Genomic DNA, 25,357 nt, shown 5'->3' with positions numbered 1-25,357 from the left:
AAAGCCAGTACTGAAAAAAACATTTTTGAACATATAACTAGACAGGCAGGGAATTTTACAAACTGATTTGTAAAATCAAGACAAATTGTGCACTAATTTCAAATATTAGGTAGTGTACCTACTACCTGAATTTAGGAAGATGCTTTAGCACTTGAGCCATACCCCTAGCTCCCAACCAGCTGGATCAAAAGAAGCCACACCCAGCAAAATTCCTGCAGGTCACAAGCTACATATGCTTGGGATTTACTTGTATCTCAGAATGTACTACACTATCCTTTTGGTTTATTTTACCAACAGTCATTTCTATTCCTAACAGCTATATATTACATAGGAGGAAGCACTTAAAAACAAAACGAGATCTTGGTGCCTGTGTGCAAAAGACAAGACTACACTGTTTTTTAATTCACTGGGAGATGAACAAGAAAGTTCTCCATCTCTAATTTCTGTGACTGTGACATGTTAGTCTGGTATTCTACCACATATAAATTTATAACAGAACACAGATTTCACAAGTTGTGACTTGTCTGAACTCCCTTTTTTAAAATCTTGGATGTTTGCAGATGAAACGAACCCCATTACTTTCTAAATTGCACTTAAGAAAATAAAAATATAAACATTTGGCAGATCTGTTTCAGAACATTCTAAACCTCAGGAATCTTTAATGATGCAAACCCACACAGATTAAGCAATTCATATAATTGACATTGCTTTGTAGTAGGTTTGGTGGAGATAAAGCATTTCAGCACATGTTCTGCACAAAGCGTTTGGGGAGTCTTAAGTTAGAGCTCTCAGAATTCCTTGTGAAAAGGACAAAAGAGAGACTTCCTGTCATTTCCATGGGTTTCTGCATGTGGGACCAATCTGGGCAATGCAAAGTTTAAACAGATGCAAATGGTGAAGGGAGGAGGCAATGCCACGCCTTGTTTTACATATTTCTCCATATCCAGACTGAATTTAAGTCACTCTCCCTGGAGCTTTCTGCATAGACTTCCCACTGAAGTTACTGCATGCTTGAATGGTCTATTTCACCAATATTTGCTTATGGAAATAAAGGGGAGTGACAGGGGAGAGGAGGGAGGACTGGAGGAGGGGCTTGAGGCCTGACCACAGCCCAGCACACCAGTAACCTTTTCTGATGTGATCATTAACCTTCCTGGAAAACGCAGCTGGTAGTTCTCTGAGGTCTGTCATTAGGATGTGAGGAGGGCCACGAGATATTACCCAGACTATTTACAGACCTCTTTTCTTGGAGAGCCATCGCTCCACTTGTGTGTGGCAGGAAGATGAGAGTTCAACAGTTTTTTTTGGTACTTTTTGTTTTTCTGATGAGTGTCCTCCTTATCAACGGACAGAGACCAGGTAGGACTTTGATACATTTGTGCTGGGTAACTTGTTTTTATGCCTGGTAGTGATTCTGCATCTCTGAGTGTGATCGTGCTTATACTGAAAGTTCTTTAGGTATGTGTGCAGTTAGTTTGAAATGTGTACGATTTTGGAAGTTTGCAATCTTGTTGGGACTATTGTTTGTGTATTTTTTTTAAGTGGCTGCATTTTAAATATTAATGCCTATTTACTACTATTTTCCTAAGAAAGCTGATCCCTAAGCTACCGTGGATAAACTGTCCTTACAAGTAAAAAGAAATTGAAATGTTGGTCTATTCATTATAGAGGTGAATAAACTAAAAGACTGAGATAAAATGCAAAATCTAAAGCAGTTTAACAAAAGAGCCTACAGGAGGGCAACAATTAACAGAATTATCATTATGTAAAAGTCACGATGTGAGAGATATACAGATGAAGTCATAAAATGAGTCAGTAGTTGCTATTTGTAGTTGTATAGTGATGTGTGTTTTTTAAAATAAAAGCACAGTTTTTATTATTATTACTGTGCTTATAGAGCCCAAAATATCAAAAATATATATGGTCAAGATGCATAATTGACATTTTTTCAAGGATGTTATCAATTACGTTGTATTTAATCAACAGATATTTAGTAGATAAAACTGTTTTAATGTGCTTCTACTTAAGAGCCAAATGCCTAAGATTTCAAGGCCCTGGTAAATAAAAAAAATTTCCGACACACAAAAACTGCAAACCCAAGTTTCAATAGAAAGGTGATAATAATTGCATCCAAATACATTACATTTTTCACTTGATCTATACTTCTTCCATTAGAACAGAAATAGTACATAACTAGTTAATGATTCAGACCCTACCTTTTAATTAAATTAGAAGTGTGGTCACTCTGAGGTTATTTCAAGTGATGTCCCCTGGTCTACTCTTTTACATAAATAGGAAAAAATTTCCAAGTCAGCAATTCCTTTCTTATTGTTTACAGTAATTGCTACTCAAGCCATTTCTACCCTTCCGAAATACAGAACACCTTGGGCAAGGTTCCTGTAAAATATTTGTAATTAACTTCCTATATAAAATAAGACCTAATGGCATTTTAGAAGAAATCATATAAAAGGAGGATATGAGCATTAAGATCTTTTTTAAAATTTATTTTTAAGCATATTATTGTTGCACTGGGGATACACTGTGACATTTACAAAAATGCTTATAATATATCTTAGTTAAGTTCACCCCTCCATCATTCTCCTTTATCTCCCTGTCCCTGTATGATCTTGCTGTTAACACTGCTAGGAATACACCTGTGTCTATGTATCTCATTAATTTTTTATATCATAATCACATTTGAACAAATGGCAAATGCTCATACATTCTCCAGGTTACACAATAATTCATTTTAAGTGCTCCTAATGTTTTTCGTTCCTTCAGCTAACTTGGCCCTGAGAAGAAAACTGTGCAGACCTAACTGCCCTCACAGGAGATGTGTGCCCCTCCACTCGAGAGTGCCCTTCCCATGAGGTACTTCTGAGAGGAAATACTTTTACTACCTGTAATTAACTACACCAAGTAATGCTTATTCCTATTTTGTAGTTTGTGGGAATGGCTCATAGTGATGTAAAAGTTTAAGAGATGTGTACTGATGAATGGAGGAATGAAATGATGTGATGTTTTGGGAATTGTTTTTAAAGAAAATGGGGTAGAGTAGGAAAATCCTAATTTGGGGTTAATACTATTGTGTGTGTTTGAGAATTTTCATATCAAGCATCAGGAGAATTTAATTATAAAAGCAACTTAAAACATGTGTTTCAAAAAACACTGAAATCACCAGATGTTAGCCAGAAGAAACATATTTCCCATTTAGGCCAGTGTGGACTTGAAAGCATTTAGCCTGATTTGCCCAGTGACACCATAACAAGGACAGACAGGCCTCAACACTTCCAGGTTTAACACATAAAATCAACATAGTATCAATAGCATGGCAGCTTTTCCAGCCTCACTAACATATAGCAGTCAAACTCACACACTGCCAAAGTTGTCACTTCATACTAATAAATAATTTGCTTTGGCATTACATTGTAGTTACTTTAATGTCTTTAGTTCATTTAAAATATATCTTCCTAAGGAAAATCCTATAGAAATATCCTGCAGCTGGTTAACACATACAGGCATCGGCAGAATTAGCTTATTCAGTTGGTTTGTAGACTGTAGCTTTTATGGCTCTATTCATTCAGTGGAAAGAATGGTTGTCGTGCCTGCTGTTTAATACATGCTTTTCAAGTCCCGTGAAAGCCTTGGAGTAGGAAATTAAATTAAGAAAGAGCAACTAAGTAATAAGCATTTATCAGAAATTGAGACAAAAAGCCAAGTTTTCTATGCCTAGGTCTACAACAAATTACTCTTTGCTATCAGAATTATGAAAAGTAGTTGGGAATCCAGAAATTTCAATACAGTAGGAGGTTCCTGAGAAGCTAACTAACAGTGACTGAGACATGCTTTCAGTGTGTTTAATATGCTGAAATATCCTTTGGTGTATGTTGCTAATGCTTCCAACGGGGCTTTTCAATCTCATATTACAAAATAACAGTAAAATCTACGCTTAAGAGGAGTGAAGGTCCAGATTTTCCCAGCACTCCTCTATAAATAACAAAGAGGGAAAAAAGGCATTTCACAATAGCAAGAGAATTCCTACACATACAGAGAAAAATGTCTTACCAAATACAAACACAGAATCTTAGGTAGCCACAGTTTATCTTGGCTTTCACCACAAATCACACCTGCCATAAAAATTATGACTACAAGTAAACAAGACAGAGTAGTGAATTTTGAATTGTCAAAGTTAAGGGAAATTTTGACCTTTATAGTAGGTCAAGTTTGTAAACCAAAGGGAAATTTAAATAAAAGCTAAGTTAGCCAGTTAATAGTAACAATCTTTCACAAAAGTTAGCTGATAGCTTTCTAGACCTGTTCCATATGCTCAGTGTTTAGGCTAGTCCTGCCTCCAGCGACAGTTCTCTGAAAACTGTTAGTCACCTGCTGTCAACCTAGGTAGTAGACTCTAAGGCAAAACTTCCATTTTCTTTGTGCTTTAAATAAAAATCATATGTGGCTGTTTGATGCAGTTAGGGTTAAATAAGACTGTAACAGGTAGTTAAGGTAAACGATTGACTTTGGATGTTTTCCACATTAACACTTCAGTCTTTAGACCTTAAGCTTGTTTATTGGAATGCTCTTATCTTTATTCTGCTCATTTTGCCAGCCCCTAATGTCTTCCTGGATAACCTCAGCATGATTTTCTAGCCTGTATAACTGGGCCAATTAAGTAGAAAACAGTGCATTTCCTTGATGTTTTGTTTTTCCCTCACATAGATACCTTGGACCAACTTCAGTTCTAAATTAATTAGATGGAGAAGGGAATTACAATACATGTTCATAGTATAAAATTTATTTCTAACAGTACAGAAGTCAAAAGCAAAAGTCTCCCCACCCAGCCATGTCGTCCATTTTCACTTCTCAGAGGTAATGACTATAAAAAGAGTTTAGGTACAAGTGCCTTTTAGTGCATTAAATTACTCTATTGTCACGCTTGCTTACCATTCAAAATATGTGTCTATTTCTTTATTTTCTGCCATATTCTTACTACAGGACAGGCATGGGATTCTGACCCCCTTGACCAAACTTCTTGCTTTGCCTTCCATCTCTTTCAGCAATTGTCCTGTTCCCTTGGCCGCTCTCACTCCTCACTCCATTCTCTCTTTCTCTTAGGTCCAACTCCCCCTTCACCACAGAATCTCTACTTTAGTGGAGTACTTCATCCCTGATGTTAGTGGGGCTCTCTGGAAAAAACTTTCCTGCATTTTTAGGCACCCATCATCCTCCTTCAGATGTATTTCAAACCTTTAATGCCTTCTTTCTTTACTGTTGTGTGTGCACATGTGGTATTGGGGAGCGAACTCAGGGCCCCCAAGCATGGTAGACAAATGCTCATCCAGCTAGTTTCATTTCTTTTTGTTGTTGTTGTTGTTGCAGTTCTGGGGTTTGAACTCAGGACCTACACCTTGAGCCACTCCACCAGAGTGGAGTGATAGGGTCTGGAGAACTATTTGCCCTGTCTGGCTTCAAACCACGATCCTCCTGATCTCTGCCTCCTGAGTAGCTAGGATTACAGGTGTGAGCCACTAGTGCTTGGCTGTGTTTCATTTCTTAACTCTTCTTCATGGAGAAAATGGAGATTATTATGCTACCATGGTCTCACAGTGCTCTCTAGTGATCAGCCCATGTTCTCCTCTCAGGGAGATTTCTTGAAAAGGTTGCAGTGCAACTTCCTTCTCCTTTCAACACCCTTCTCCCCATTTCTTCCTGGGAGAGTTCTCTATTGACTTCCTTCTGAATCCAGTGAACACAGTTCAGTCCTAATGTCAGTTATTCATGACAGGTCACATGATGGAACGAGTTTTCCTTAGCTTCAATGACACCATGCCCCATTCTGACTGTTTCACCCTAGAACAGATCACTCTTCCTTTTAGGACCTGAACAGGGCAGCCAATTGCGTATTTGAAACCACCTTAGCTATTCTTTGGCACTTGGAGCTCAAGCCTACACTATATATGTAAATCTGTACTGTGGCTTCTGTGAGACTCACCCATATCAAATTTCTGTTCCAATATCCTATGTCATCAGGAAGGTCTTCCCTCATGACTCTTCTTTTAAAATGATAACATGTCACTCAACCCATGACATCCCATTCTCCTGATTTATTTTCTCTGTAACATCTATTGTCATCTGATATATATATATATATATAATACATATTCACTTTGCTTACTATCTGCCTGTCTTCATTACAGTGAAAACTCCATTTGAACAGGGACTTTGATCACATTTGTAATGCCCAGACTATAGCAAGCTTTCAAGAAATATTTGATAAATGGGGCTGGAGATGTAGTTCTGTGGTAGAGGGCTGTTACAAATTAGATATTCTCAATATATCAGGCCCTGTGCTATGAAAGATTACTAGTACATGTTACCATCTCACTCTTGGTTTTCTAGGCCTATCATTTTTGCTTTGAAGTAGTTCTTGAATCTGCCCCCCTTTTCATCGCTGCTACTGTCTTAGTGTCTTTTACAGCCCCCCAATATTACTGCTATTTCTTAACTGCTCTCTACAGTCTCCAGTTTTGGTCCTTTTTCTTTAATTTCTACCATCTGATCTTTCTAAACTGTGAATCCAGTTTCACAACTTGATTAAAATTCTTATTGTGCTTGTCGCCAGTGGCTCATCCCTGTAATTCCAGCAGGAGGGTCATGAGTTCAAGGCTTGATCAGGCTATACAGTGAGACCCTGTCTCAAAATGACAAAAAAAAAAAAATCCTTATCTCTCCCTATAGCTTTGCACTACAATGAAAATTCACATAATTTGACAAACAGCATCTTACAAAATGTGCCTCTGCTATCTCATCTGTCACCCTTTTTCCCTTCCCTCTTCCATACAGGATAAGATCTAAGACTCTGTTTATACCACATGTGTCAAGTTCTGGTCTCATAGCCCTCTCTGGTGAATGCTGGTAAGTCGCTTACTTCTCTAAGCCTCCCTCTACTTCCAGGTCTGTAGAATGGAGCAACCTATTGTACTGTCACAATACTTTGTACAGAGTGCTAAGTAAATAGTACTATGATTCTTTATTGTTACTATTACTTTAATTTTTCCGTACATATCTATATATCACATCCTAAGACTAAGCACTTCTCACTACTTTCACAGCTTTTTTCCTTTTAATTTTTGGTACCAGGTTTAAACCCAGGGCCTTACACGTGCTAAGTAAGTGCTGTACTTAGGTCACACACCTCCAGACCACTATTGCTTTAAAACCAACCCATTCTTCCCCTCTTGCTGTTCTTCAAACTATGCTTCTGCTGCAAGGTCTTTGCTAAACTTTTCCTCACTATCATTCATCCTCCAGGACATCTTCCTTGTTGTGATTCCCTACCAGTCGTATTAGATGCTCACTTTTTGGTCTCAGACCACTGTTTATACACTTCTGTCAAAGTGCTCTACTCACTACATTACAGTGTGTCGGCTGACTGACTGCTCCTCTTCTCCCTTTGCCTTTCCCCTCTTCCTTCTACTCTTCCCTCTGCTGGCTGTAAATTCCATAAAAGCAGAGGGTATGTTTGATTTATCTTTGTACCTTCACCCAAAAACAGTGCCTAGAACACAGCAGACACCCTACAAATGCTGCTAAAAGAAATAAAACAAGACTTTTACTTATTGTCTTAGCATGTAAAGCTGTCATGAAACCCTAACACACATTTTTAGCTTTCTTTCCTAATATTACCTGCTGGGCCAAACTGACTTCCTGTCTCTGTGCTGGAGATATTTCACCTTCTAGGAATTCCTTCCCTCATCTTAAGTCTAAACTCTGTCCCTCCCCAGGTTCTTTTCAAATTTCATTTTCTTCATGAGACCTACCTACATTCAATTAAAATAATCTCTATGGGCCGGTAGAGTGGCTTAAGGTGTAGGCCCTGAGTTCAAACCCCAGTACCACACACACACACAAAAAAAAAAAAAAAAAATATATATATATATATATATATATATATATATATACACACACACATATATGTACGTATATAAATATGAACATACAGTGATGTTTATAATATTGTAAATGTATATTATAATAACTATATTGGCCATAGAACATATGCATGTTTTTCTCATTTTAGAAACTGATTTCTGGCCTGCCGAAATAGCTCTGTCGGGAGCGTGTTAAACTGAAGATATAGAAACTGATTTCTGGCAGGGTGCTGCTGCTGGCTCATGCCTATAATCCTAGCAACTCAGGAAGCAGATATCAGGAAGATCTAGGTTCAAAGCCAGCCCAGGCAAATAGTTCAAGAGACCCTATCTGGAAAAAACCCATCATAAAAAAGGGCTGGTGGAGTGGCTCAAGGTGAAGGCCCTGAGTTCAAGCCCCAGTACCGAAAGAAAAAAAAAAAGGAAATACCCAACACAAAAAAGCTGAAGGAGTGGCTCAAGTGGTTGAGTTCAAGTACCAATACCTTCCCCCGCCCAAAACAAAAAACTGATTTCTCCTTACAGAGTAAGGAGCTATTCACTTAAGGTATTCGCACCGCATTGTGTTGTCAGGGAAACTAAAATTTCTTTTTAGCCTTAGTCTTTGGTTCTTGGGGGTTTTTTTTGGTTTGTTTTTATTTGGCAGTGCTGGGGTTTGAACTCAGGGCCTCACACTAGCTAAGCAGGCACTCTAGCACTTGAGCCACTCCACCAGCCCTGGTTCTTAGATTTTGTTCTTTTTTTTTTTTCCTGTGGTGGGTTGTCCAGGCTGACCTTGAACTCTTGGACTGAAGCAATACTTCCGCCTCAGCCTCCCAACTAGCTGGGACTATAGGTGCAAAGCACTGAACCCAGCTCCTCATTTATTCTTAGTCATGTTTTTAATTATTGACCCATTGAAATCAGCTGAACTTTATTGCATGACTTAATGGATTGGAAAGACAGATAATATTATTGCTCTTCAGGTTACTTGAGAATAACAAAATCATTTATTATTCGTGGTTGGACTTTTTGTTTAGCTTTATAAAGAAAAGCTCACATGGGGCGCTGTGGCTCAGACCTGTATCCTAGCTCCTCCGGTGGCATAGATCAAGAGGATCCTGGTTTGAAGCCAGCTCTGTGCAAGTAGTTTGTGAAACCCTATCTTGAAAAAAAACCCATTACAAAAAACGGGCTGGTAGAGTGGCTCAAGTGGTAGAGCATCTGCCTAGCAAGTGTGAAGTCCTGAATTCAAGCTCCAGTAGAGCCAAAAAATATGTTTATATATATTGCCAATTTATAATTAAAACCCTTGATTGTTTGCCTGTTACCCCTCAAAATATTTGTTTTTGTTTTATTAGGGTTTTTTTGGCAGTACTGAGGTTTGAACTCTGGGCTTCACACTTGCAAGGCAAGTGCTCTACTACTTGAAATATTTCACGCCCCCAGCATGAAATATTTGTAAATAAAATAATTAATAATGCAAACCACCTTCTGTTATTAGAGAAGAAAAATAGAATAATATACAGGATTTCCCAAGGCCTTGTCCACTAGGAGTCAGTCTTGCACATCCACAGCTATTTGGTCAGTCACTCCCTTTATTCAGACATCGTCAGTCCTTCCCAAGTGTTGAACTCCCTTCCAGAGGTACTGGTCCTCTCCATTTTCCCTATTTCCAGCTAAAATTCCATATTCCATTATTCTCAAAAGGCAGGCTTCTTTGCTCTGATATCTTAATCTCTTTGCTCTGAAGAATCCCCAAATCATCCAGGCATGTTGTTGCTTCTGGAGAATACACAAAAAGTCCAATTGGAACCAGTTTTTTTTTTTTTTTTCATGGCACTGGGGTTTGAACTCAGGGCCTACACCTTGAGCCACTCCACCAGCCTTTTATTGTGAAGGGTTTTCTGAAATAGGATCTCATGAACTATTTACCTGGGCTGGCTTCGAACCACAATCCTCTTGTCTCTGCCTTCTGAGCAGCCAGGATTACAGGTATGAGCCACCAGTGCACCTTGAGCCACTCCACCAGTCTTTTTTTGTGAAGGGTTTTCTGAAATAGGATCTCATGAACTATTTACCTGGGCTGGCTTCGAACCACAATCCTCTTGTCTCTGCCTTCTGAGCAGCCAGGATTACAGGTATGAGCCACCAGTGCACCTTGAGCCACTCCACCAGTCTTTTTTTGTGAAGGGTTTTCTGAAATAGGATCTCATGAACTATTTACCTGGGCTGGCTTCGAACCACAATCCTCTTGTCTCTGCCTTCTGAGCAGCCAGGACTACAGGTATGAGCCACCAGTGCCGGGCCTGGAACCACTTTTAAGTTCATCTCCAACTTCAGTCTATTCCACTGTATGGCAACCTTATTGCATTTCTGTGGTCAGTTGCTGCTTTGCTCACCACAATAACTATTTCCAACATTTTCCTACTTCCTTCATCATTTTCAGCAGGTAGTCTTGTGTCTTATATCACTGGAAAAAGAAGTCATCTTATGGCACAGTATGACCCTGAAGCCCCCAGTACAAAGTAGAATCCATTAAACTACCTCCCAACCCACCCATCCCCATCCTCCTCTTCTTGATACCATGGCAGGCATGGTGATCCTTCCATGGATACTCTGGACAGACACACACACTTTCTCAGTCTTCTTGCTCTTCCATCTTGGATCATTATGTCAACATGAAGGTTTAGTTTCTGACAAGCCTACACCCTAAAACACATACACACATGCTCCTCAGTCATAGCTCTGTAATTTTTCTGTAGCCATCATCTTCCATTCATTGTTTCACATTTACATCTCAACCCACTCCAATCTGTCTTCTGTGCCCTTTACTGCCATCTTCATATTTCTATTTATTTATTTATGTATTTATTTATTTTTTGTGGTACCAAGGATTGAACTCAGGGCTTCTGTTGCTTGAACCATGCCTCCAGCTATTTTTGCTGTGGTTATTTTGAAGATCCTGAATCACTTCTTGCCCAGACCAACTGGACTTCGATTCCCTTGCTGGGATTAGAGTTGTGTGCTACACCCAGCTATTGGTTGAGAAGGGGTCTCTCAAATTTTTTGCCTAGGCTAGCCTGGAACTGAAATTCTCCTGATATCCAACTCCCAAGTAGCTATTATAGACTTGAGCTACCAGTGCCCAACTCTATATTTTTAAACTAATTGACATTTTCTTAGTCTTCCTCCAGATTTCACAGCAGAAGTTAGCTTCTTTAATCCTGGCATGTAATCCCAGCCCTCAGGAGGCCAAGTCAGGAGGATCATGAGTTCAAGGACAGATTGCTAGCCAGACCCTGTCTCCAAAAAAAAAAAAAAAAAATCTCCTTTCTTAGATTCTAGAGCAACTAATTATTTATTTCTTCTAAGTTCTCAACTGAGTGTAGACGCTCTGGCTTCTAGGCAGCTTCATTCTACATTCTACCTTGCAAGGTAGAGTTGGTTTATCTCCCTCTCCTACTCTGTTTCAATCATTCCTTTGGCCTCAACTATCTCTTTACAGTTAGTGATAATGCACTGGAAAAAAAGAAAAGACCACTCAAATGAGATCAAGCAAGGGCCATTTACACAGAGTTTACATAACAAGGAAATCAGCCACCATCACGTGTTTGGTTGAGGACCAAAGACAGGCTAGGAACTGAGGAACTTTACAGTGAAAAACGAAGGCTTTAGGTATGATCAGATTGGAGATTATTGGCCTGGGGAAGTTGAAGTTTGGCTATCTAGAAGTAGGACTTAACGTTTTAATGGGTGTGGTTAGTCCAGAAATGGAATCAGGGGAGAGATAAAAATTACAGAAGGTGGCAGTTATACACCGAATCCTAAACAGTTATAGCAGAGGCTGTGTATGTGAGAGTCTGGTTGCTGCAGACTTTCCTTTTAATGTATGGTTTATCCAGTCCTCATTTGCATATTCAGTATCCCAGCTCCAAATTACTTTTATCTTAAGTCATACCACCCAAGCTCAGGTACTATTATTTACCTTGCAGAATTACTTGTTTTCTTTTTTTTTTAAATAGTGGTGGGGATGAAACCCAAGGCCTTGATGTGCTAGGCAAGTGCTCTACCACTGAAGTACACCCTCAGCCCATCAGCAACTTTCGCATCCACTTTTGCTTCTCTTTTATCTATTTTTCATGTTACAGCTTCACTCTGCTTCAGATCCTTTAGTGGCTTCTCACTACTGTTAGGATTAAAATCACAACAGGGTTTGTGTCAGTTTGGGTGTTTTTGTTCTCACTGGGGATTAAACCCAGATCTTCTACCACTGAGCTACACCACTAGACCTCCTGCATCTTTTTCATGTTAAATTAGCTAACATCTCACCACTATCAGAAAGCAATATGTAAAGGAAGTGGAAGCTTTCCAAAATGAAGCCAGATGACAACTTCATTCATGTCTTCAGGAGGTGACAGAAATAAACTCCCTAGAGGAACCTTGGCATCAGTAATTCTCTTCCTGTAAAAGATTCCTTTTCCTCTTAAATGAAAACTAGATAATTACATTTTGCCACTAGCATTTATTTTAAATTTTACCACTAAGTTATTTTAAATAGCATAATAGCATTAAAAGATTCCTAAATATTGCTGGGCACTGGTGGTTCATAACTGTAATCCTAGCTACTCAGAAGGCATGGAGCAGGAAGATTTTGGTTAGAAGCCAGCCCAGGCAAATAGTTCATGAGACCCTGTTCAAATATACCCAGTCGAAACAGGGCTGGTAGAGTCACTCAAATGGTACAGCACCTGCCTAGCAAGTGTGAGACTCTGAGTTCAAATCCCTACTACCACCAAAAAAAAGAAAAAAGATTCCTACATACCATTTTGTGTATTTAATAAAATGTTAAAAATTAATACTTTAATTCTGATACCTTTTTATTAGCCTGCTTCAACTCTCTTAGCTGGTAAAAATACCAGAAATCAAAATCCAAAATATTAAAAGAAATAGTTGAGATTGCAAGTGGGGGAGGGGGAAATCACTGAACAAATAATGATTGGGTGAAAAATAATGTAATGTGAAAGTCTATAATAGCTTAAATTCAGATTTTTGAAGAAACCCAGGAGCTATATTTATATTGAAAGGTAAGAATATATGCAGCTACTTTTAGCACTAAAAAAAAAGGTCAATTTTCACAGCTCTTTGTCTATTAAGAAAATTAAGCGTGGAGCCGGGCACAGGTGGCTCATGCCTGTAATTCTAACTACTCAGGAGGCAGAGATCAGAAGGATTGCAATTCTTAGCCATCCCCAGCAAATAGATCTTGAAAAAATCCACCACAAAAAAAAGGGCTGGTGGATGGAGTGACTCAAGGTGTAGGACCTGAGTTCTGCAAAAAAAAAGAAGATTGAGCATGGGAAAAGTGGTCTATTGGATAGTACTTACTATGTGGTGTTTGTTTCTCCCTTACCTCCCAAATATAGAAATCTCTAGCTGATTTCACTGGAGTGCCCGAAGAAGAGTGAAGATACTCAGCCACCCAAAAGAACTTCGTTATGGCAATAGTGTGATTGCTTAGAAATAACTGTAGAAAGAGGAAATGTCTGAAGTGCCTGAGATGGCTTTTTAGTTCACAGGACTGTCTTCTTCCCGGTTTTTCTTTAAAAAGAAAACAACTGCGATTCCAGTCTGAAGCACACTTCTTGCCTGAATAACAATGATGTTATCTTCTTCTGCACATTACCATTCTTACATGGATCAAAAAGAAAAATACTTTTTAATGTCTTACTACTTTTTAGTGGTAAAAAGTGCAAGAATTTAAATTTTTTCATGCTCCTATAATTATCCAAAAGCATTAACTTTTTATATGTTTGAGTGATTTTTGTTTAATGCTAAATCTGAAATCAATTGCATCCACTGGTCTTCAAAATAAGGAGAAAATAATTGATTATTTATATTGAGAAACTAAGGAAAAAGCTATTCATTACTGTTATTTTATATGATAGGCTTTAGTGTTTATGAAAGTGTGATTTCCTACTTTCTGAGCAACATCCATTTGAAGTCGCAAAAGAAAACATAACATGCTAATTGTAATTCATTTTATATCTTATGTTAAAATGGAAACATTCGTTCATTCCTGAATCTTTTTCTCATTATCTAATTATAAGAAGCAGTGTTTAATATCCTTTGAAGTTCTGTTTTATTTCCTTGATTACTTTTTGGTTTTGTTTTTTGTTGTTTTGTTGTTTTTTACCCTTGATTATTTTGCATAAATAGTTCCTTAAAAAGGCCTGCCTTCTCAGGCACCAGGGGCTCACACCTGTCATCCTTGCTACCCAGGAGGCAGAGATCTGAAGGATCGTGGTTCAAAGCAAGTCCAGGCAAATCATTCTGGAGACCCTATCTCAAAAAACCCTTCGCACACACACAAAAAAATAGGGCTGATGGAGTGGCTCAAGGTGAAGGCCCTAAGTTCAAACCCCAGTCCCATCAAAAATAAATAAAATACAATTATGCCAATGAGGTCCTAGGAGATTAATATCTGTACCTAACAATAGATGAGTGCTAATCATTCTGATAAGCTTTTTTTTTCTTTTCTTTGGTGCTATTCAACCTGTGTTGGTGAAATATGCAAATAAAAAATCAGTCAGAGGGCTGAAGAAATGACTCAACTGGTAGAGAACCTGCCTAGCAAGCAGGAAGTACTGAGTTCAAACCCTAATACCACCAAGAAGAAAATCAGACAGAATTTATGGATGTGGATATGATTATCCCAAAAGGAAACTATCCTATCTAGATCTGAACTGTATATGGAGAGAAGTATTTCCAAATGGCTAAAAATGTTCTTATCTGGTATTTCTGAAAGACTCTTAACTTACTGCCACTAAATTTTAAGTTAATTCCAGATAACTTGGCTAAATGTTTTACTTCCTAAGCATTCAAATCTTAACTAAAAATTTTCCTTTACATTATAGAGTGGCAGAAGCCATTAAAACAGTAACCCTTGTTTTCCTAAAATAAGTTTGGGGTTAATATATAAAGAATTTGAAATGGAAAATCTGGCCATATCGTGGATTTTGTCTCCCTATCAATGTTTATTAATATGTCTTTTGGGTGGAAGGTGTTTATATAAAACATTGTAATTAAATTAACACACAAAAGAGGTCTTAGAAAATGCATTATCATTTAAATTAGATGCTATTAAGGACATCCTAGAAAATCTTCTGGGTAAATTATAATAAATTATAATTCCTTTCTACAAGGGCATCTGAGTAGAAACATAAGCTATTGCCAATTATATTTATATCTAAAACATGTACTCATTTGTATATTTTGTGTAAGAAACAACACTTAATCCAATTCAAATAACTTCATGTAATGCAAGCCTGTACCTTTTCAAGTACAGATTCTCATATTCATAGAAAAACTGTTAAAAAACAGGCTCAGTACTGTAAATGGATTAAATGGTTACAGATTTCTGTTCATACAACTTCAACAGCTGTTCAGTAAAATGTTCAGTGAGTGGAGTGTCTAGTAGTGCTTTCTTCATATTAGAAATGTTTGGTGTTTAATGTTAGTGTCCTGCCCTGCTAGGGCAGAAGTGTTCCTGGTATTTGTCTCTCTTTCCACTGTCTGCCCCTGTTAACTGAGGCATTTAAGACTTGCCATGATAACCACTACTGCAGATCTTTTTACTTAATTCAAGGTGATCACAGCAAGGCAAAGACTCTCTGAGTTAACCAAAATTCAGTAACTAGTGTTGCATCTGGTAAGAGCAGCATAAAAGTCCTTCACACACGCACCACACACACAAATAATTTCTTTTGTGGTCTTGGGGATTAAACCAAGGGCTCCATGCATAATAACGTCTCCAGTCCATAAAGCCATAGTTTAGTCACTGTAGAGCTGGTTGGGGAGAGTTGAGAAGTGTCTAATCTGTATACCTTAAAATTAACCACTTTTTAAGTCCTACAGGGGTTTGAACTCAGACCTCACACTTGCTAGGCAGATGCTCTACCACTTGAGCCACCCCACCAGCCTTTTTTTGTGATGGGTTTTTCCTGGGATACAGTCTCACAAACTATTTACCTGGGGCTGGCTTCAAACCTGGATCCTCCTGATCTCTGCCTCCTGAGTAGCTGGGATTACAGGTGTAGTTCTTAATTTCTAACATTTTCAGAAAGCAAAGGAAGATAGATAGTACATAATATAATCAAGATTATTTAGGGATCATTAGCAATTTGAATCCTGGGGTAAGCCAGTGAAGTAGGTCAGATGGAGAGTGCTGAACCAAAGAACATTGTACATACTGATCTCTTCTCTCATGGTTCACTCTTCTTACAGCCTTTCCAAAAACTGAAATCAGTGACATCTTTTGTACCATTCATGAATCATTTTTGTTGTCCCTTTCAGGGCCAGAATTAAAATAAGTGGGCACAGAATTTAAAAGTGCTCAAAATTGGATTGGCAGAGTGGCTCAGGTGGTAGAGCGCCTGACTAGCAACTGTGAGGCCCTGAGTTCAAACCCCAGTACCACAAAAAAAAAAAAAAAAAAAAGTGCTCAAAATCTCAGTAATCAAGATAACACTTGCTATAGTTTTGGATCTTAAATATTCCCTAAGTCTCATGTATTAAAGGCCTAGTCCCCAACTTGGGAAATGAGGCCTAGTAGGAGTCTTCCTGTTGTTTGGGACATGTCCTTGAAAGCGACTGTGGGGCCCTGGGCTCTTTCTCATCTTGGCCATGAGATGAACAGTTTTAAAAAACAAACAAAAAACTGATGAGCAGCTTTGCTTAGTCACATGCTCCTGTCACGATGTGCTGCCACAGTCCCAGAGCAATGAGGCCAATGGTTCATGGATTAAATAAAACCTTCAAAACTGCCAGCCGGGTGCCAGTGACTCACGCCTGTAATCCTAGCTTCCCAGAAGGCAGAGATCAGGAAGACTGAGGTTTGAAGCCAACCTGAGCAAACAGTTCCTGAGACCTATCTTGAAAATACCCAACATACAAAAGGGCTGGTGGTGCATCTGCCTAGCAAGTGTGAAACCCTGAGTTCTAACCTCAGTTGCAACAACAAAAACCTCCAAAACTGTGAGCCAAAATAAACATTTTCTCTTTATAAGTGCATTTATCTGATATTTTTGTTTGTTTGTTTTTCAGTACTGGGACTTGAACTCAGGGCCTTCACCTTGAGCCACTCCACCAGCCCTATTTTTGTGAAGGGTTTCTTTTGAGTTTGCATCTTGAGAACTATTTTCCCAGGTTGGCCGTGAACTGTGATCCTCCTGATCTCTGCCTCCTGAGCAGCTAGGATTACAGGTGCGAGCCGCCAGCACATGGGATCAGGTATTTATTTATGATAGTGACAGCTGAATAGCTCAATAGTTTAATGCCATTTTGAAAAAATAAGAATTACCACAATTTTAGATAAACAAGATCAACTAAGCCAAGTTGGAGCCTAAGGCAAAAGGAGAAACTAGTAATAGCAATCCCATCAGTAACAAGTTTTTTTGGAGCCCTTCCTCCCTTCTTTCTTACATCCCAAACTCTAGATCTATATCCTATTTCCCATTCTTGGCCTCCACTGGGTCAGAGTGTTCATGGAAGAACACTGCGTTGTAGCCTTTGCTTCTTTTTACATTACATTCTCATCTCAATATGAAATCATCTCATTGTATTCCAAAAAGTAACAGAAGTAGTGAGGTTGATAATTGGAGGCTCTGGTTCCTTTCAGGTGCTCTGCAGGTAAGTATTAACTTCATCTGGAAGACTGTCATCTGATTATACCCTTAAGAATTCACGAGAGGACTAGAAAAGCTCAAGTGGGAGAGAACTGCCTAGCAAGCACGAGGCCATAAGTTCAAGCCCCAGTACCACAAAGAAAACAAGAAAAAAATTCCACAAGAACTACCTCTTCCATCTCCTGATTCTGTACACTTTTAGAATTATTACAAATGTCCTATTTTTACAAGTGTTCTCATGCCTTGTGGCAAGTTTGTGGCACTTGCCATGTAAGTGCCTCTATAATCTTCAAAGTTTTTTCTTTTGTTTTGGGCTAGGGAATTGAACCTAGGGCCTTGTGCATTTGAGGCCAGCACTCTACCCTGAGCTACATCCCCAGCCCAATCTTCAAAGTTTTTAACTCAGTAATGGGTAAGAGTAGAGAAATATTTTGGCATGTAGCTACCTCTCAATTTTCCTACTTTTAATGTAGTATTTCCTGGGAGGATGTATTAATATATCAGTTTTCTACACTATTCTCTTCTAATGATAAAACTTAATGTATCATAACTTAAATACTTATGTCTAACTAAATATGACATAAATTAAACCATAAATGTCATTTAAATTTCAAATACTATAACTAAACCAAAACAAAAATATTTCTAGGTCTAGGAGCATAGCTCAAGTGTTAGAGTGTTTGCCTAGCATGTTCAAAAGCCCTAGTGTAATCCCCAGTTCCAAAATAATAATCTAATTCTTCACATTTGGCAAAGTCTTTTAATAGGATTAACTTTAGAAAATGAAAATGTGGGCTGGGGTATGGCTTAAGCAATAGAGCACCTGCCTTAGCAAGCACTAAGCCCTGAGTTCAAGCCCCAGTGCCGACAAAAAATACATATATATTTTCAGTAGTGGAGCACTTGCCTAGCATCAGGAGTCTGTGGGTTTGATCCCTAGCACCACAACAACAACAAAAAAAGAAAATACATAGATATTGGTTGATTTCATGTTTAAGTTTTAAAAATGATATAAAGCATTTAAATCTGCTCCATCTAAATTTCTTTCCTTTTTTTTTTTTTTTTTTTGTGGTACTGCACTTGAGCCACTCTCCCAGTCCTGTTTTGTGCTGGGTATTTTTGAGATAGTATCTTGCAAACTATTTGCCCAGGGCTGGCTTCGAAACTCTATCCACCTTATCTCTTCCTCCTGAGTAGCTAGGATTGAGCCACCAGCACTGGCATTCTCTCTGAATTTCATTTCTGCCCTCAGAGGGAAACAGAAAACACTTTTTTGATAAGAGTCTTGCTATTCTTTCTTTCTTTCTTTCTATATTTCTTTATTTCTTCTTTCTTCCTCCTCCACTTCTTCTTCCTTTTCTTGTTCCTCTTCCTCTTCCTTTTCTTCTTTTTGGTAGTATTGGAGTTTAAACTTAAAGCTTTGCATTTGCTAGGCAAGCCTTACTATCTTACCCAGGTTGGCCTGCATCCCCTGTGCTCAGGCAATCCTCCCGTCCAAGTATCCCCATTAGCTGGTACTATATGTGCTCAACCTCATCAGACCAAGTAAGATATTTTTAGATGAATTTATAGATAATGTATAGGTATTTATATAATGACAAAATATGTTACATATATTTTACATTACATTTATCATGCCAGACACTGTTCAAAGTGTTTTAACTCATGAAAACTCATTTTGCACTGACAACTCTAAAAAGCTGTGTTGTCATTGCCCCATCCTTCCTTTTATTATTACTAGAGGAGAAAACAGGCAGGGAAAGATAACCTGTCAAAAGTCAACCAAGATAGAAGAGAACAGAGCTTGGACTTGAACTCTTGGAAGTCTAGTTCCAATGCTAAGCTTTAAACCACTGACACAGGGGGTTAGGCAGGGAGTTGGGGAAACTTGATGGCTGATAACAATAGCTTGGATGACAGAGAAAGAAAACACCACATCCTGGCCTGTTTTCACTATTAATGGAACAACCTGTGACATACAGCTCAGTATTATTAGGCCTACAGCTCACAGAATGCTGAAAGTCTTCGTAGGTGTCCTTCGTGCTAGTTAACATATAATTAGTATTTTGGGTAGATTAAAATCTCCACCAGCCCAGGCACCAAGACCTGTCCAGCCATCTAGTGTCAAAAATTCCCCCTTGGAACATGTGGGAGGAGTTAATGACAAATAGCCCAATTTCCAGGAATTCCCCACTCCTTCCCAATAAATAATAACCCCCAAGTACACAGCTCCCAATAAAAGTTCAAAATATTGGGATTCTCAGGGAAGCTGCTCATTCTCTAGCCTGTCCACTCTACCATCTCAAGAGTATGCTTTTGCCATGCACCGGTGACTTACGCCTGTAATCCTAGCTACTCAGTAGGCAGAGCTCAGGAGGATCGAGGTTCGAAGCCAACCCAAGCAAATCATTCTCGAGACCCTATCTAAAAAACCTCTTCACCAAAAGGGCTGGTGGAGTGGGTCAAAATGTAGACCCTGAATTTAAACCCCAGTACCGCAAAAAAAAAAAAAAAAAGAGTGCGCTCTTTGCTTTGATAAACCTGTTCCCACTGAGTCTCCTCTAAATCCATCCTTGACTTCTTCCTCCAATGTAACCAAGAACTTTCCACCTTGGTTGAGGTGGTCCATACCCAGTGACACCACCCCTTTAGCTTCCTCTAACATACAGAAGTACATGGATGTGAGAGAATGATGGAGAAGTATAAACCTAACCAAGACACACTGTAAGCTTGTATGGAAATATCACAATGAGCCCCCACCTCCAACTAATATATGCTAATAAAATGTGGAAAAAAAAGTAAATAGACACATATGTGCTCGCTCATATACATATGTTTCATACTATATAGAAAGTATTCTATTCGTGTATGTTTGCAGGGAGAGGAAAAATAATTTGTTAGAACAAGATGAAGCAACCAGAGACCAAGATTCAAAGTATCTCAGAAAATACAGGCAAGGAAAAAAAAGTTAAAAAAAAAAAAAACAGGCATGAAAAATATTTCTTGGCTGAGAAACTAGTTTATATTCTGATAAACCTAGAATAGTCTCAGGGAGGAGGAAGGGTAAGTCAGATTACTTCTGAACTCCTCTTGTAGGGAGGGAAATGCTAATTGGTCCAGAAGAATTTTTTTTGTGTGTGGTAGTAGCATTTGAATTGAAGATCTCTTTTTGTTTGTTTATTTGTTTGGTTCATTGGTTGGTTTTTTTGTTTTGTTTTGGTGCCTGGGCTGACTTGGAACCTCAATCTTCCTGATGTCCACTATCTAAGTAGCTAGGATTATAGGCATGAGCCACTGACGCCAGGCTGGCCTTAAACTTTTTTTTTTTTTGCAGCCCTGGGATTTGAACTCAGGTCCTTGTGCTTTCTAGGCAGCCACTCTCCAAGCCCTAGTCTTGAACTCTTGTACCTCCTGCCTCAGTCTCCCTGGTGCTGGAAATACAGGCATGGGCCATTACACCAGGCCTTTTTTTCTTCTTCTTCTATGAGACAGGTATTGCTATGTTGCCCAGGCTGGTCTTGAACTCCTGCCCTCAAGTGATCCTCCTGCTTCAGCCTCTCAAGTGCAGGGATTACAGGCACATGTCAGTGTGCCTGGCTAATTCTCATATTGTCAGGTTGCACTATTTAAATTGAAACCATCCCTTCATCCCATAGTTAAAGAACAGAGGTGAAGTGACTGCCACCAGTAATTCTAAAGGTTTAAGAGACAGGACTTTTCTTTATCAGTATCTGTTGATTCTCTAGTTCACACTTCTAACTGCTTACTGCCCACTCCTAGAATGTCTTAAAAGTATCAAAAGAGATTCCCCAGTACTGGTCGCTCACACCTGTAATCTAGCTACCCAGGAGGCAGCAATTGTGAGTCAAAGCCAGCCCAGAGACCCTCTCTCAAAAACACCCAACCAAAAAGGACTGGTGGAGTGGCTCAACTGGTAGAATACCTGCCTAGCTAAGCATGAGGTCCTGAATTCAAACCACAAAAGGAAAAAAAAAATGGATCAGATCCAGCTGTTTGTTGCTGTTTGAGACAGGGTCTTGCTATGTTGCTCAAGCTGGCTTTGAACATGATATCCTCCTGTCTCAGCCTTCCCAGTGCTGGTTACAGGTTTGCACCACCATGTTCTACATCAAAAATTCAAATCTTACCATGTTTTAAAAGATTCAGAAAAAAAAAAATAAATGATTCAGTAGCTTTCCTTTCTACTTGATAAAAACTTAAATCCCCGATTTTGCCTAAAAAGTCTCTTGGCATTGATTGTTGCCTACTCATTTTCTGCCTACTACCCCTTCTACTGCCCTTTAGGGCAGCAAACTGACCTCCTTTAGTCCCTCAGGTACTAAGTTAAGTTCTTTGTAGTTAAAAAAAGGACTCACAGGCTCTTCATTCAACCTTGGACTTTTACCCTCTAATTTGTCCAATCAACTGGGAATCACTGGGAAACCTGTGATTCCTCTGTATAGTGTCCACATGACTCCCACAGCACCCCTGACTGGCCTTGTCCCTCCTGCCTCCTCTGCTGATGTCTAGTGGGTTTTTTGCTTTTTTTTCTTCTTTTCTGTCCTTGTGTCTAAGGCAGGCAATATGCCTCAAACATTCCTCATCTTTTTTTTTTAATAAGCCAAAAACTTTCTTAATTTCTTGCATTTGAAGTACTCTTCCAAGACAATCTTTGATCTGAGATTCTTTGTCATAGTCCTTAACCACCACATAGCTGCAACCAACCACTTTACCCGGTTTTGCAGAGCCATACTCATTCCCCTTGTGTTTGTTGTTTGTTTTTGCTGTACTGGGGTTTGAAGTCAGGGCCTATAAGTTGAGCTACTCCACCAGTCCTTTTTTGTGATGAGTTTTTTCGTGATAGGGTCTTCTGGAACTATTTGCCCAGTCTGGCTTAGAAAACTGTGATTCTCCTGATCTCTGTCTCCTGAGTAGCTAGGATTACAGGCGTGAGTCACTGTCCCCCGGCTTTCCCCTGGTTTCTTGCTGTCAACCTTGATGAGGTTGATTTGGTGCTCGGTAAAAAGGCCCTTTACTGACTTGATCTACATGGGCTCAGGACATTTGGATGCAAGCACACAAAGATGGGCTCAGCATTTTCTCCAATTCCATGTGTCAGGCCATGGTGGATGAGCGTTGTCCTCAGTACCTCGTGTACAGAAGCAGTAATGTGCATTATACCTCCAGCGGCAATGCTTTCCTCTACCATGGCGGTGGATTACCCTTGAGCGCATCTGGGCCTCCACCTCCATTAGATGGGAGGTAGCTGGGAAAGAAACATTCCCTTTTTTTTTTTTTTTCTTTTGGTGATACTGGGATTTGAACTCCGGGCCTAACTCTTACTAAGCAGGAGCTCTATCACTTGAGCCACTCTGCCAGCCCTAGGCCCTCCCTCATCTTGCCAGCAGGATTGGGCGTTGTGATTGTGTGTGTGTGTGGGGGGGGGTGTTTATTTTGTTCTGAACTTAAAGTAAGCAAAAGATGATGCCGTTTCATTTTAAAAAACAAAGACCCTCCTAATCATCCATCCAATTACCCCTAAGCACTTTCTCTAGAGAGGACTGGTGGGCGGGACATAATCCTCAGAGATGCGAACTCCTTGAAGAAGTACTGGTTCCTCTTTCCTTTCAAGGGCCAGACCCGCCCGGTTGTAGAAAGCAACTTCCCTGCGGAGCCCGCCACTTCTTTACCATCTGGAAGGAGGAGGGCATGCGACTTTTGAACTGGCCTTTGATCCTCACGTGGCTCACAGAAACAAGAATACTGTAATAAGAATCTGAGAAGATTGCCAATGGGAACTAAATGCTGGGTTGAAACCTATACGGCCCTCTTCGCAGAGCGAGCCACCTGCAGCTCTTCTCACGTGCGCCCATCTAGCGACATCAGTGGGCATGCGCAGTCCGAGTCCCGCCCACTTTCTCTGGAACCACCAATCACCGTGCGAGCCTGGCAGCAGGCCGGAAGCCACGCTGAGCGGATTGTGTAGGGTCTCCGTCCCGGTTCCTGGGCTACTGCGAGCAGACCCTGCTGAGGCGTCCATCCCAGGTAACCGAGAGGCCTGGAAGAGAGGAGCCAGATAGGGCTGGCCTTGTGCGTGTTTGGGCGAGGGCTTCCTTGGCGTCCACCATGAGCCAGACCTCAGGGTCTCGGCTTGTCCATGCCTGGGTCTCGGACTCTGGCGGCCGTCTAATGGGAAGTAAAGGTTCCAAGGCCCAGATGAATGGAGTTGGAATGGAGGAGAGGGTCTGCGCCAGACAAACGTTCGAGAAGATTTCGGCCTAAATGAGAATTTGTGAAGGGGCCCACTTAAGACAGTTAGTGTGTATTTGGGGCCGGGGGCGGAGAGTTCAGGGTATGGAGTGAAGTAGCCTCCATTGGAGAACCCGCCACCCTCCCATGGCCTGCGCCTCTTTGTAAGCATCCCTCAGCCCCACACGGCCTTTCGGGTGGGGAAAGCCATTTCATCCAGGTGAGGATCAGGCACGTTGAGAACCATGTAGGCTGACAGTGGTTGAGACAGTTGGGGATCTACCATAGATTTTATTCGTCCCTTAAGCTACCGTACGGTCTCTGCAGAAGAGTGGGGATTTGGACTTACTAACTAAAGGATTGTAAAAAGTAAGTCGGGCGCTGGCGGCTCATAACTGTAATCCTAGCTACTCAAACCCAGAGATCAGGAGGATTGAGGTTCGAAGCCAGTCCTGGCAAATAGTTCAAGAGATCCTATTGGCCGTCACAAAAAAGGGCTGGGGGCGTGGCTCCAGTGTCTAGCAAGCTTGAGGCCCTGAGTTCAAAACCAGTAGCACAAAAAAATAAAATAAAAATGATCTGTAAAATTAGAGCACAACTATGAAAACGAGAAGATGGAAAACTAAGCAAAAAAGGCTAGGACTAGATCTCTTTTTTTTTTTTTGCGCTGTTGGGGTTTGAACTCAGCCTACCCTTAGCCACTCCATCAGCCCTTTTGTGTGATGGGGTTTTTCTTCCTTTTTTTTTTTTTTGGTACTGAGGTTTGAACTCAGAGCCTACACCTGGGCAAGGCCATTCCACCAGCCCTTTTGTATTGGGTATTTCTTTTTTTCTTTTATTTTTTTTAGTGGTATTGGGGCTTGAACTCAGGGCCTACACACCTTGAGCTACTCCACCAGCTCCCCTTTTTTTGTGAAGGGCTTTTTGAAATAGGGTCTCAAGGAACTACTTGCCTGGGCTGGCTTTGAACCTCAATTTTCTTGATCTCTGCTTCCTCAGTAGTGAGGGTTACAGGCATGAACCACTGGCACCCAGCTAATAATATATTTTTAAGCTTTGTTTTCCTTAAAGCGATAGATCACAAATTATGGCCTCTAGCCAGCAAAATCACCTGAGACCTTAGAAATAAAACAGACCTGCTGAATCAGAAATTGGGGATGTGGCCCAGCCATCTTTTAAGTAGGAAAGTACAAGGAAGAACACTTGACATGATGTCTGCCCCTTAAAAATTTTAAGTGTACTGTATAGTCATTTTGTGTGACTGAAACTGTATCCATTGAGTGGCAACTCCCCATTTCCTTTTTTGCACAATCCCTAGATCTTTGGCATCCACCATTCTACTTCCTATCTTAACAAGTTTCACTATTTTTGATTCTGTATAAGTGAGATCATGCAATATGACCTTCTGTGACTGGCTTATTTCACTTAGCATAATATGATCAAGGTCCATTCATGTTGTAGCATAAGCCAGAATTTCCTTCCTCTTAGTCAAGGTGCCAGTGGCTCTCACCC

At 40.0% G+C, this 25,357-nt stretch overlaps 1 protein-coding gene across 3 annotated transcripts; it reads left to right on the top strand.

The window, feature by feature from the left end:
* The first annotated feature begins 1,055 nt into the window (after positions 1 to 1,055).
* On the top strand, positions 1,056 to 15,442 carry Apela (apelin receptor early endogenous ligand). 3 transcript variants are annotated; one of them, XR_012441551.1, is made up of 5 exons: positions 1,056 to 1,359; positions 2,782 to 2,871; positions 4,808 to 4,869; positions 6,844 to 6,915; positions 13,337 to 15,442. XR_012441551.1 is itself a non-coding variant. In XM_074055049.1 (3 exons), the coding sequence occupies exons 1-2, from the start codon at positions 1,284 to 1,286 to the stop codon at positions 2,868 to 2,870; spliced, it is 165 nt and encodes a 54-aa protein (XP_073911150.1). In that variant the 5' UTR covers positions 1,056 to 1,283; the 3' UTR covers position 2,871; positions 13,337 to 15,439. The 3 variants fall into 3 exon arrangements, 1 of the variants encoding a protein (XP_073911150.1); XR_012441550.1 differs by lacking the exon at positions 4,808 to 4,869 and having other exon boundaries at positions 1,057 to 1,359; positions 13,337 to 15,437; XM_074055049.1 differs by lacking the exons at positions 4,808 to 4,869; positions 6,844 to 6,915 and having other exon boundaries at positions 13,337 to 15,439.
* The last annotated feature ends 9,915 nt before the right edge of the window (positions 15,443 to 25,357 follow it).

The sequence above is a fragment of the Castor canadensis genome, chromosome 14 (assembly GCF_047511655.1).
Source record: "Castor canadensis chromosome 14, mCasCan1.hap1v2, whole genome shotgun sequence".
In the NCBI taxonomy this organism is placed as follows: Eukaryota; Metazoa; Chordata; class Mammalia; order Rodentia; family Castoridae; genus Castor; species Castor canadensis.
This window is presented reverse-complemented; position numbering and strand designations above follow the sequence as displayed.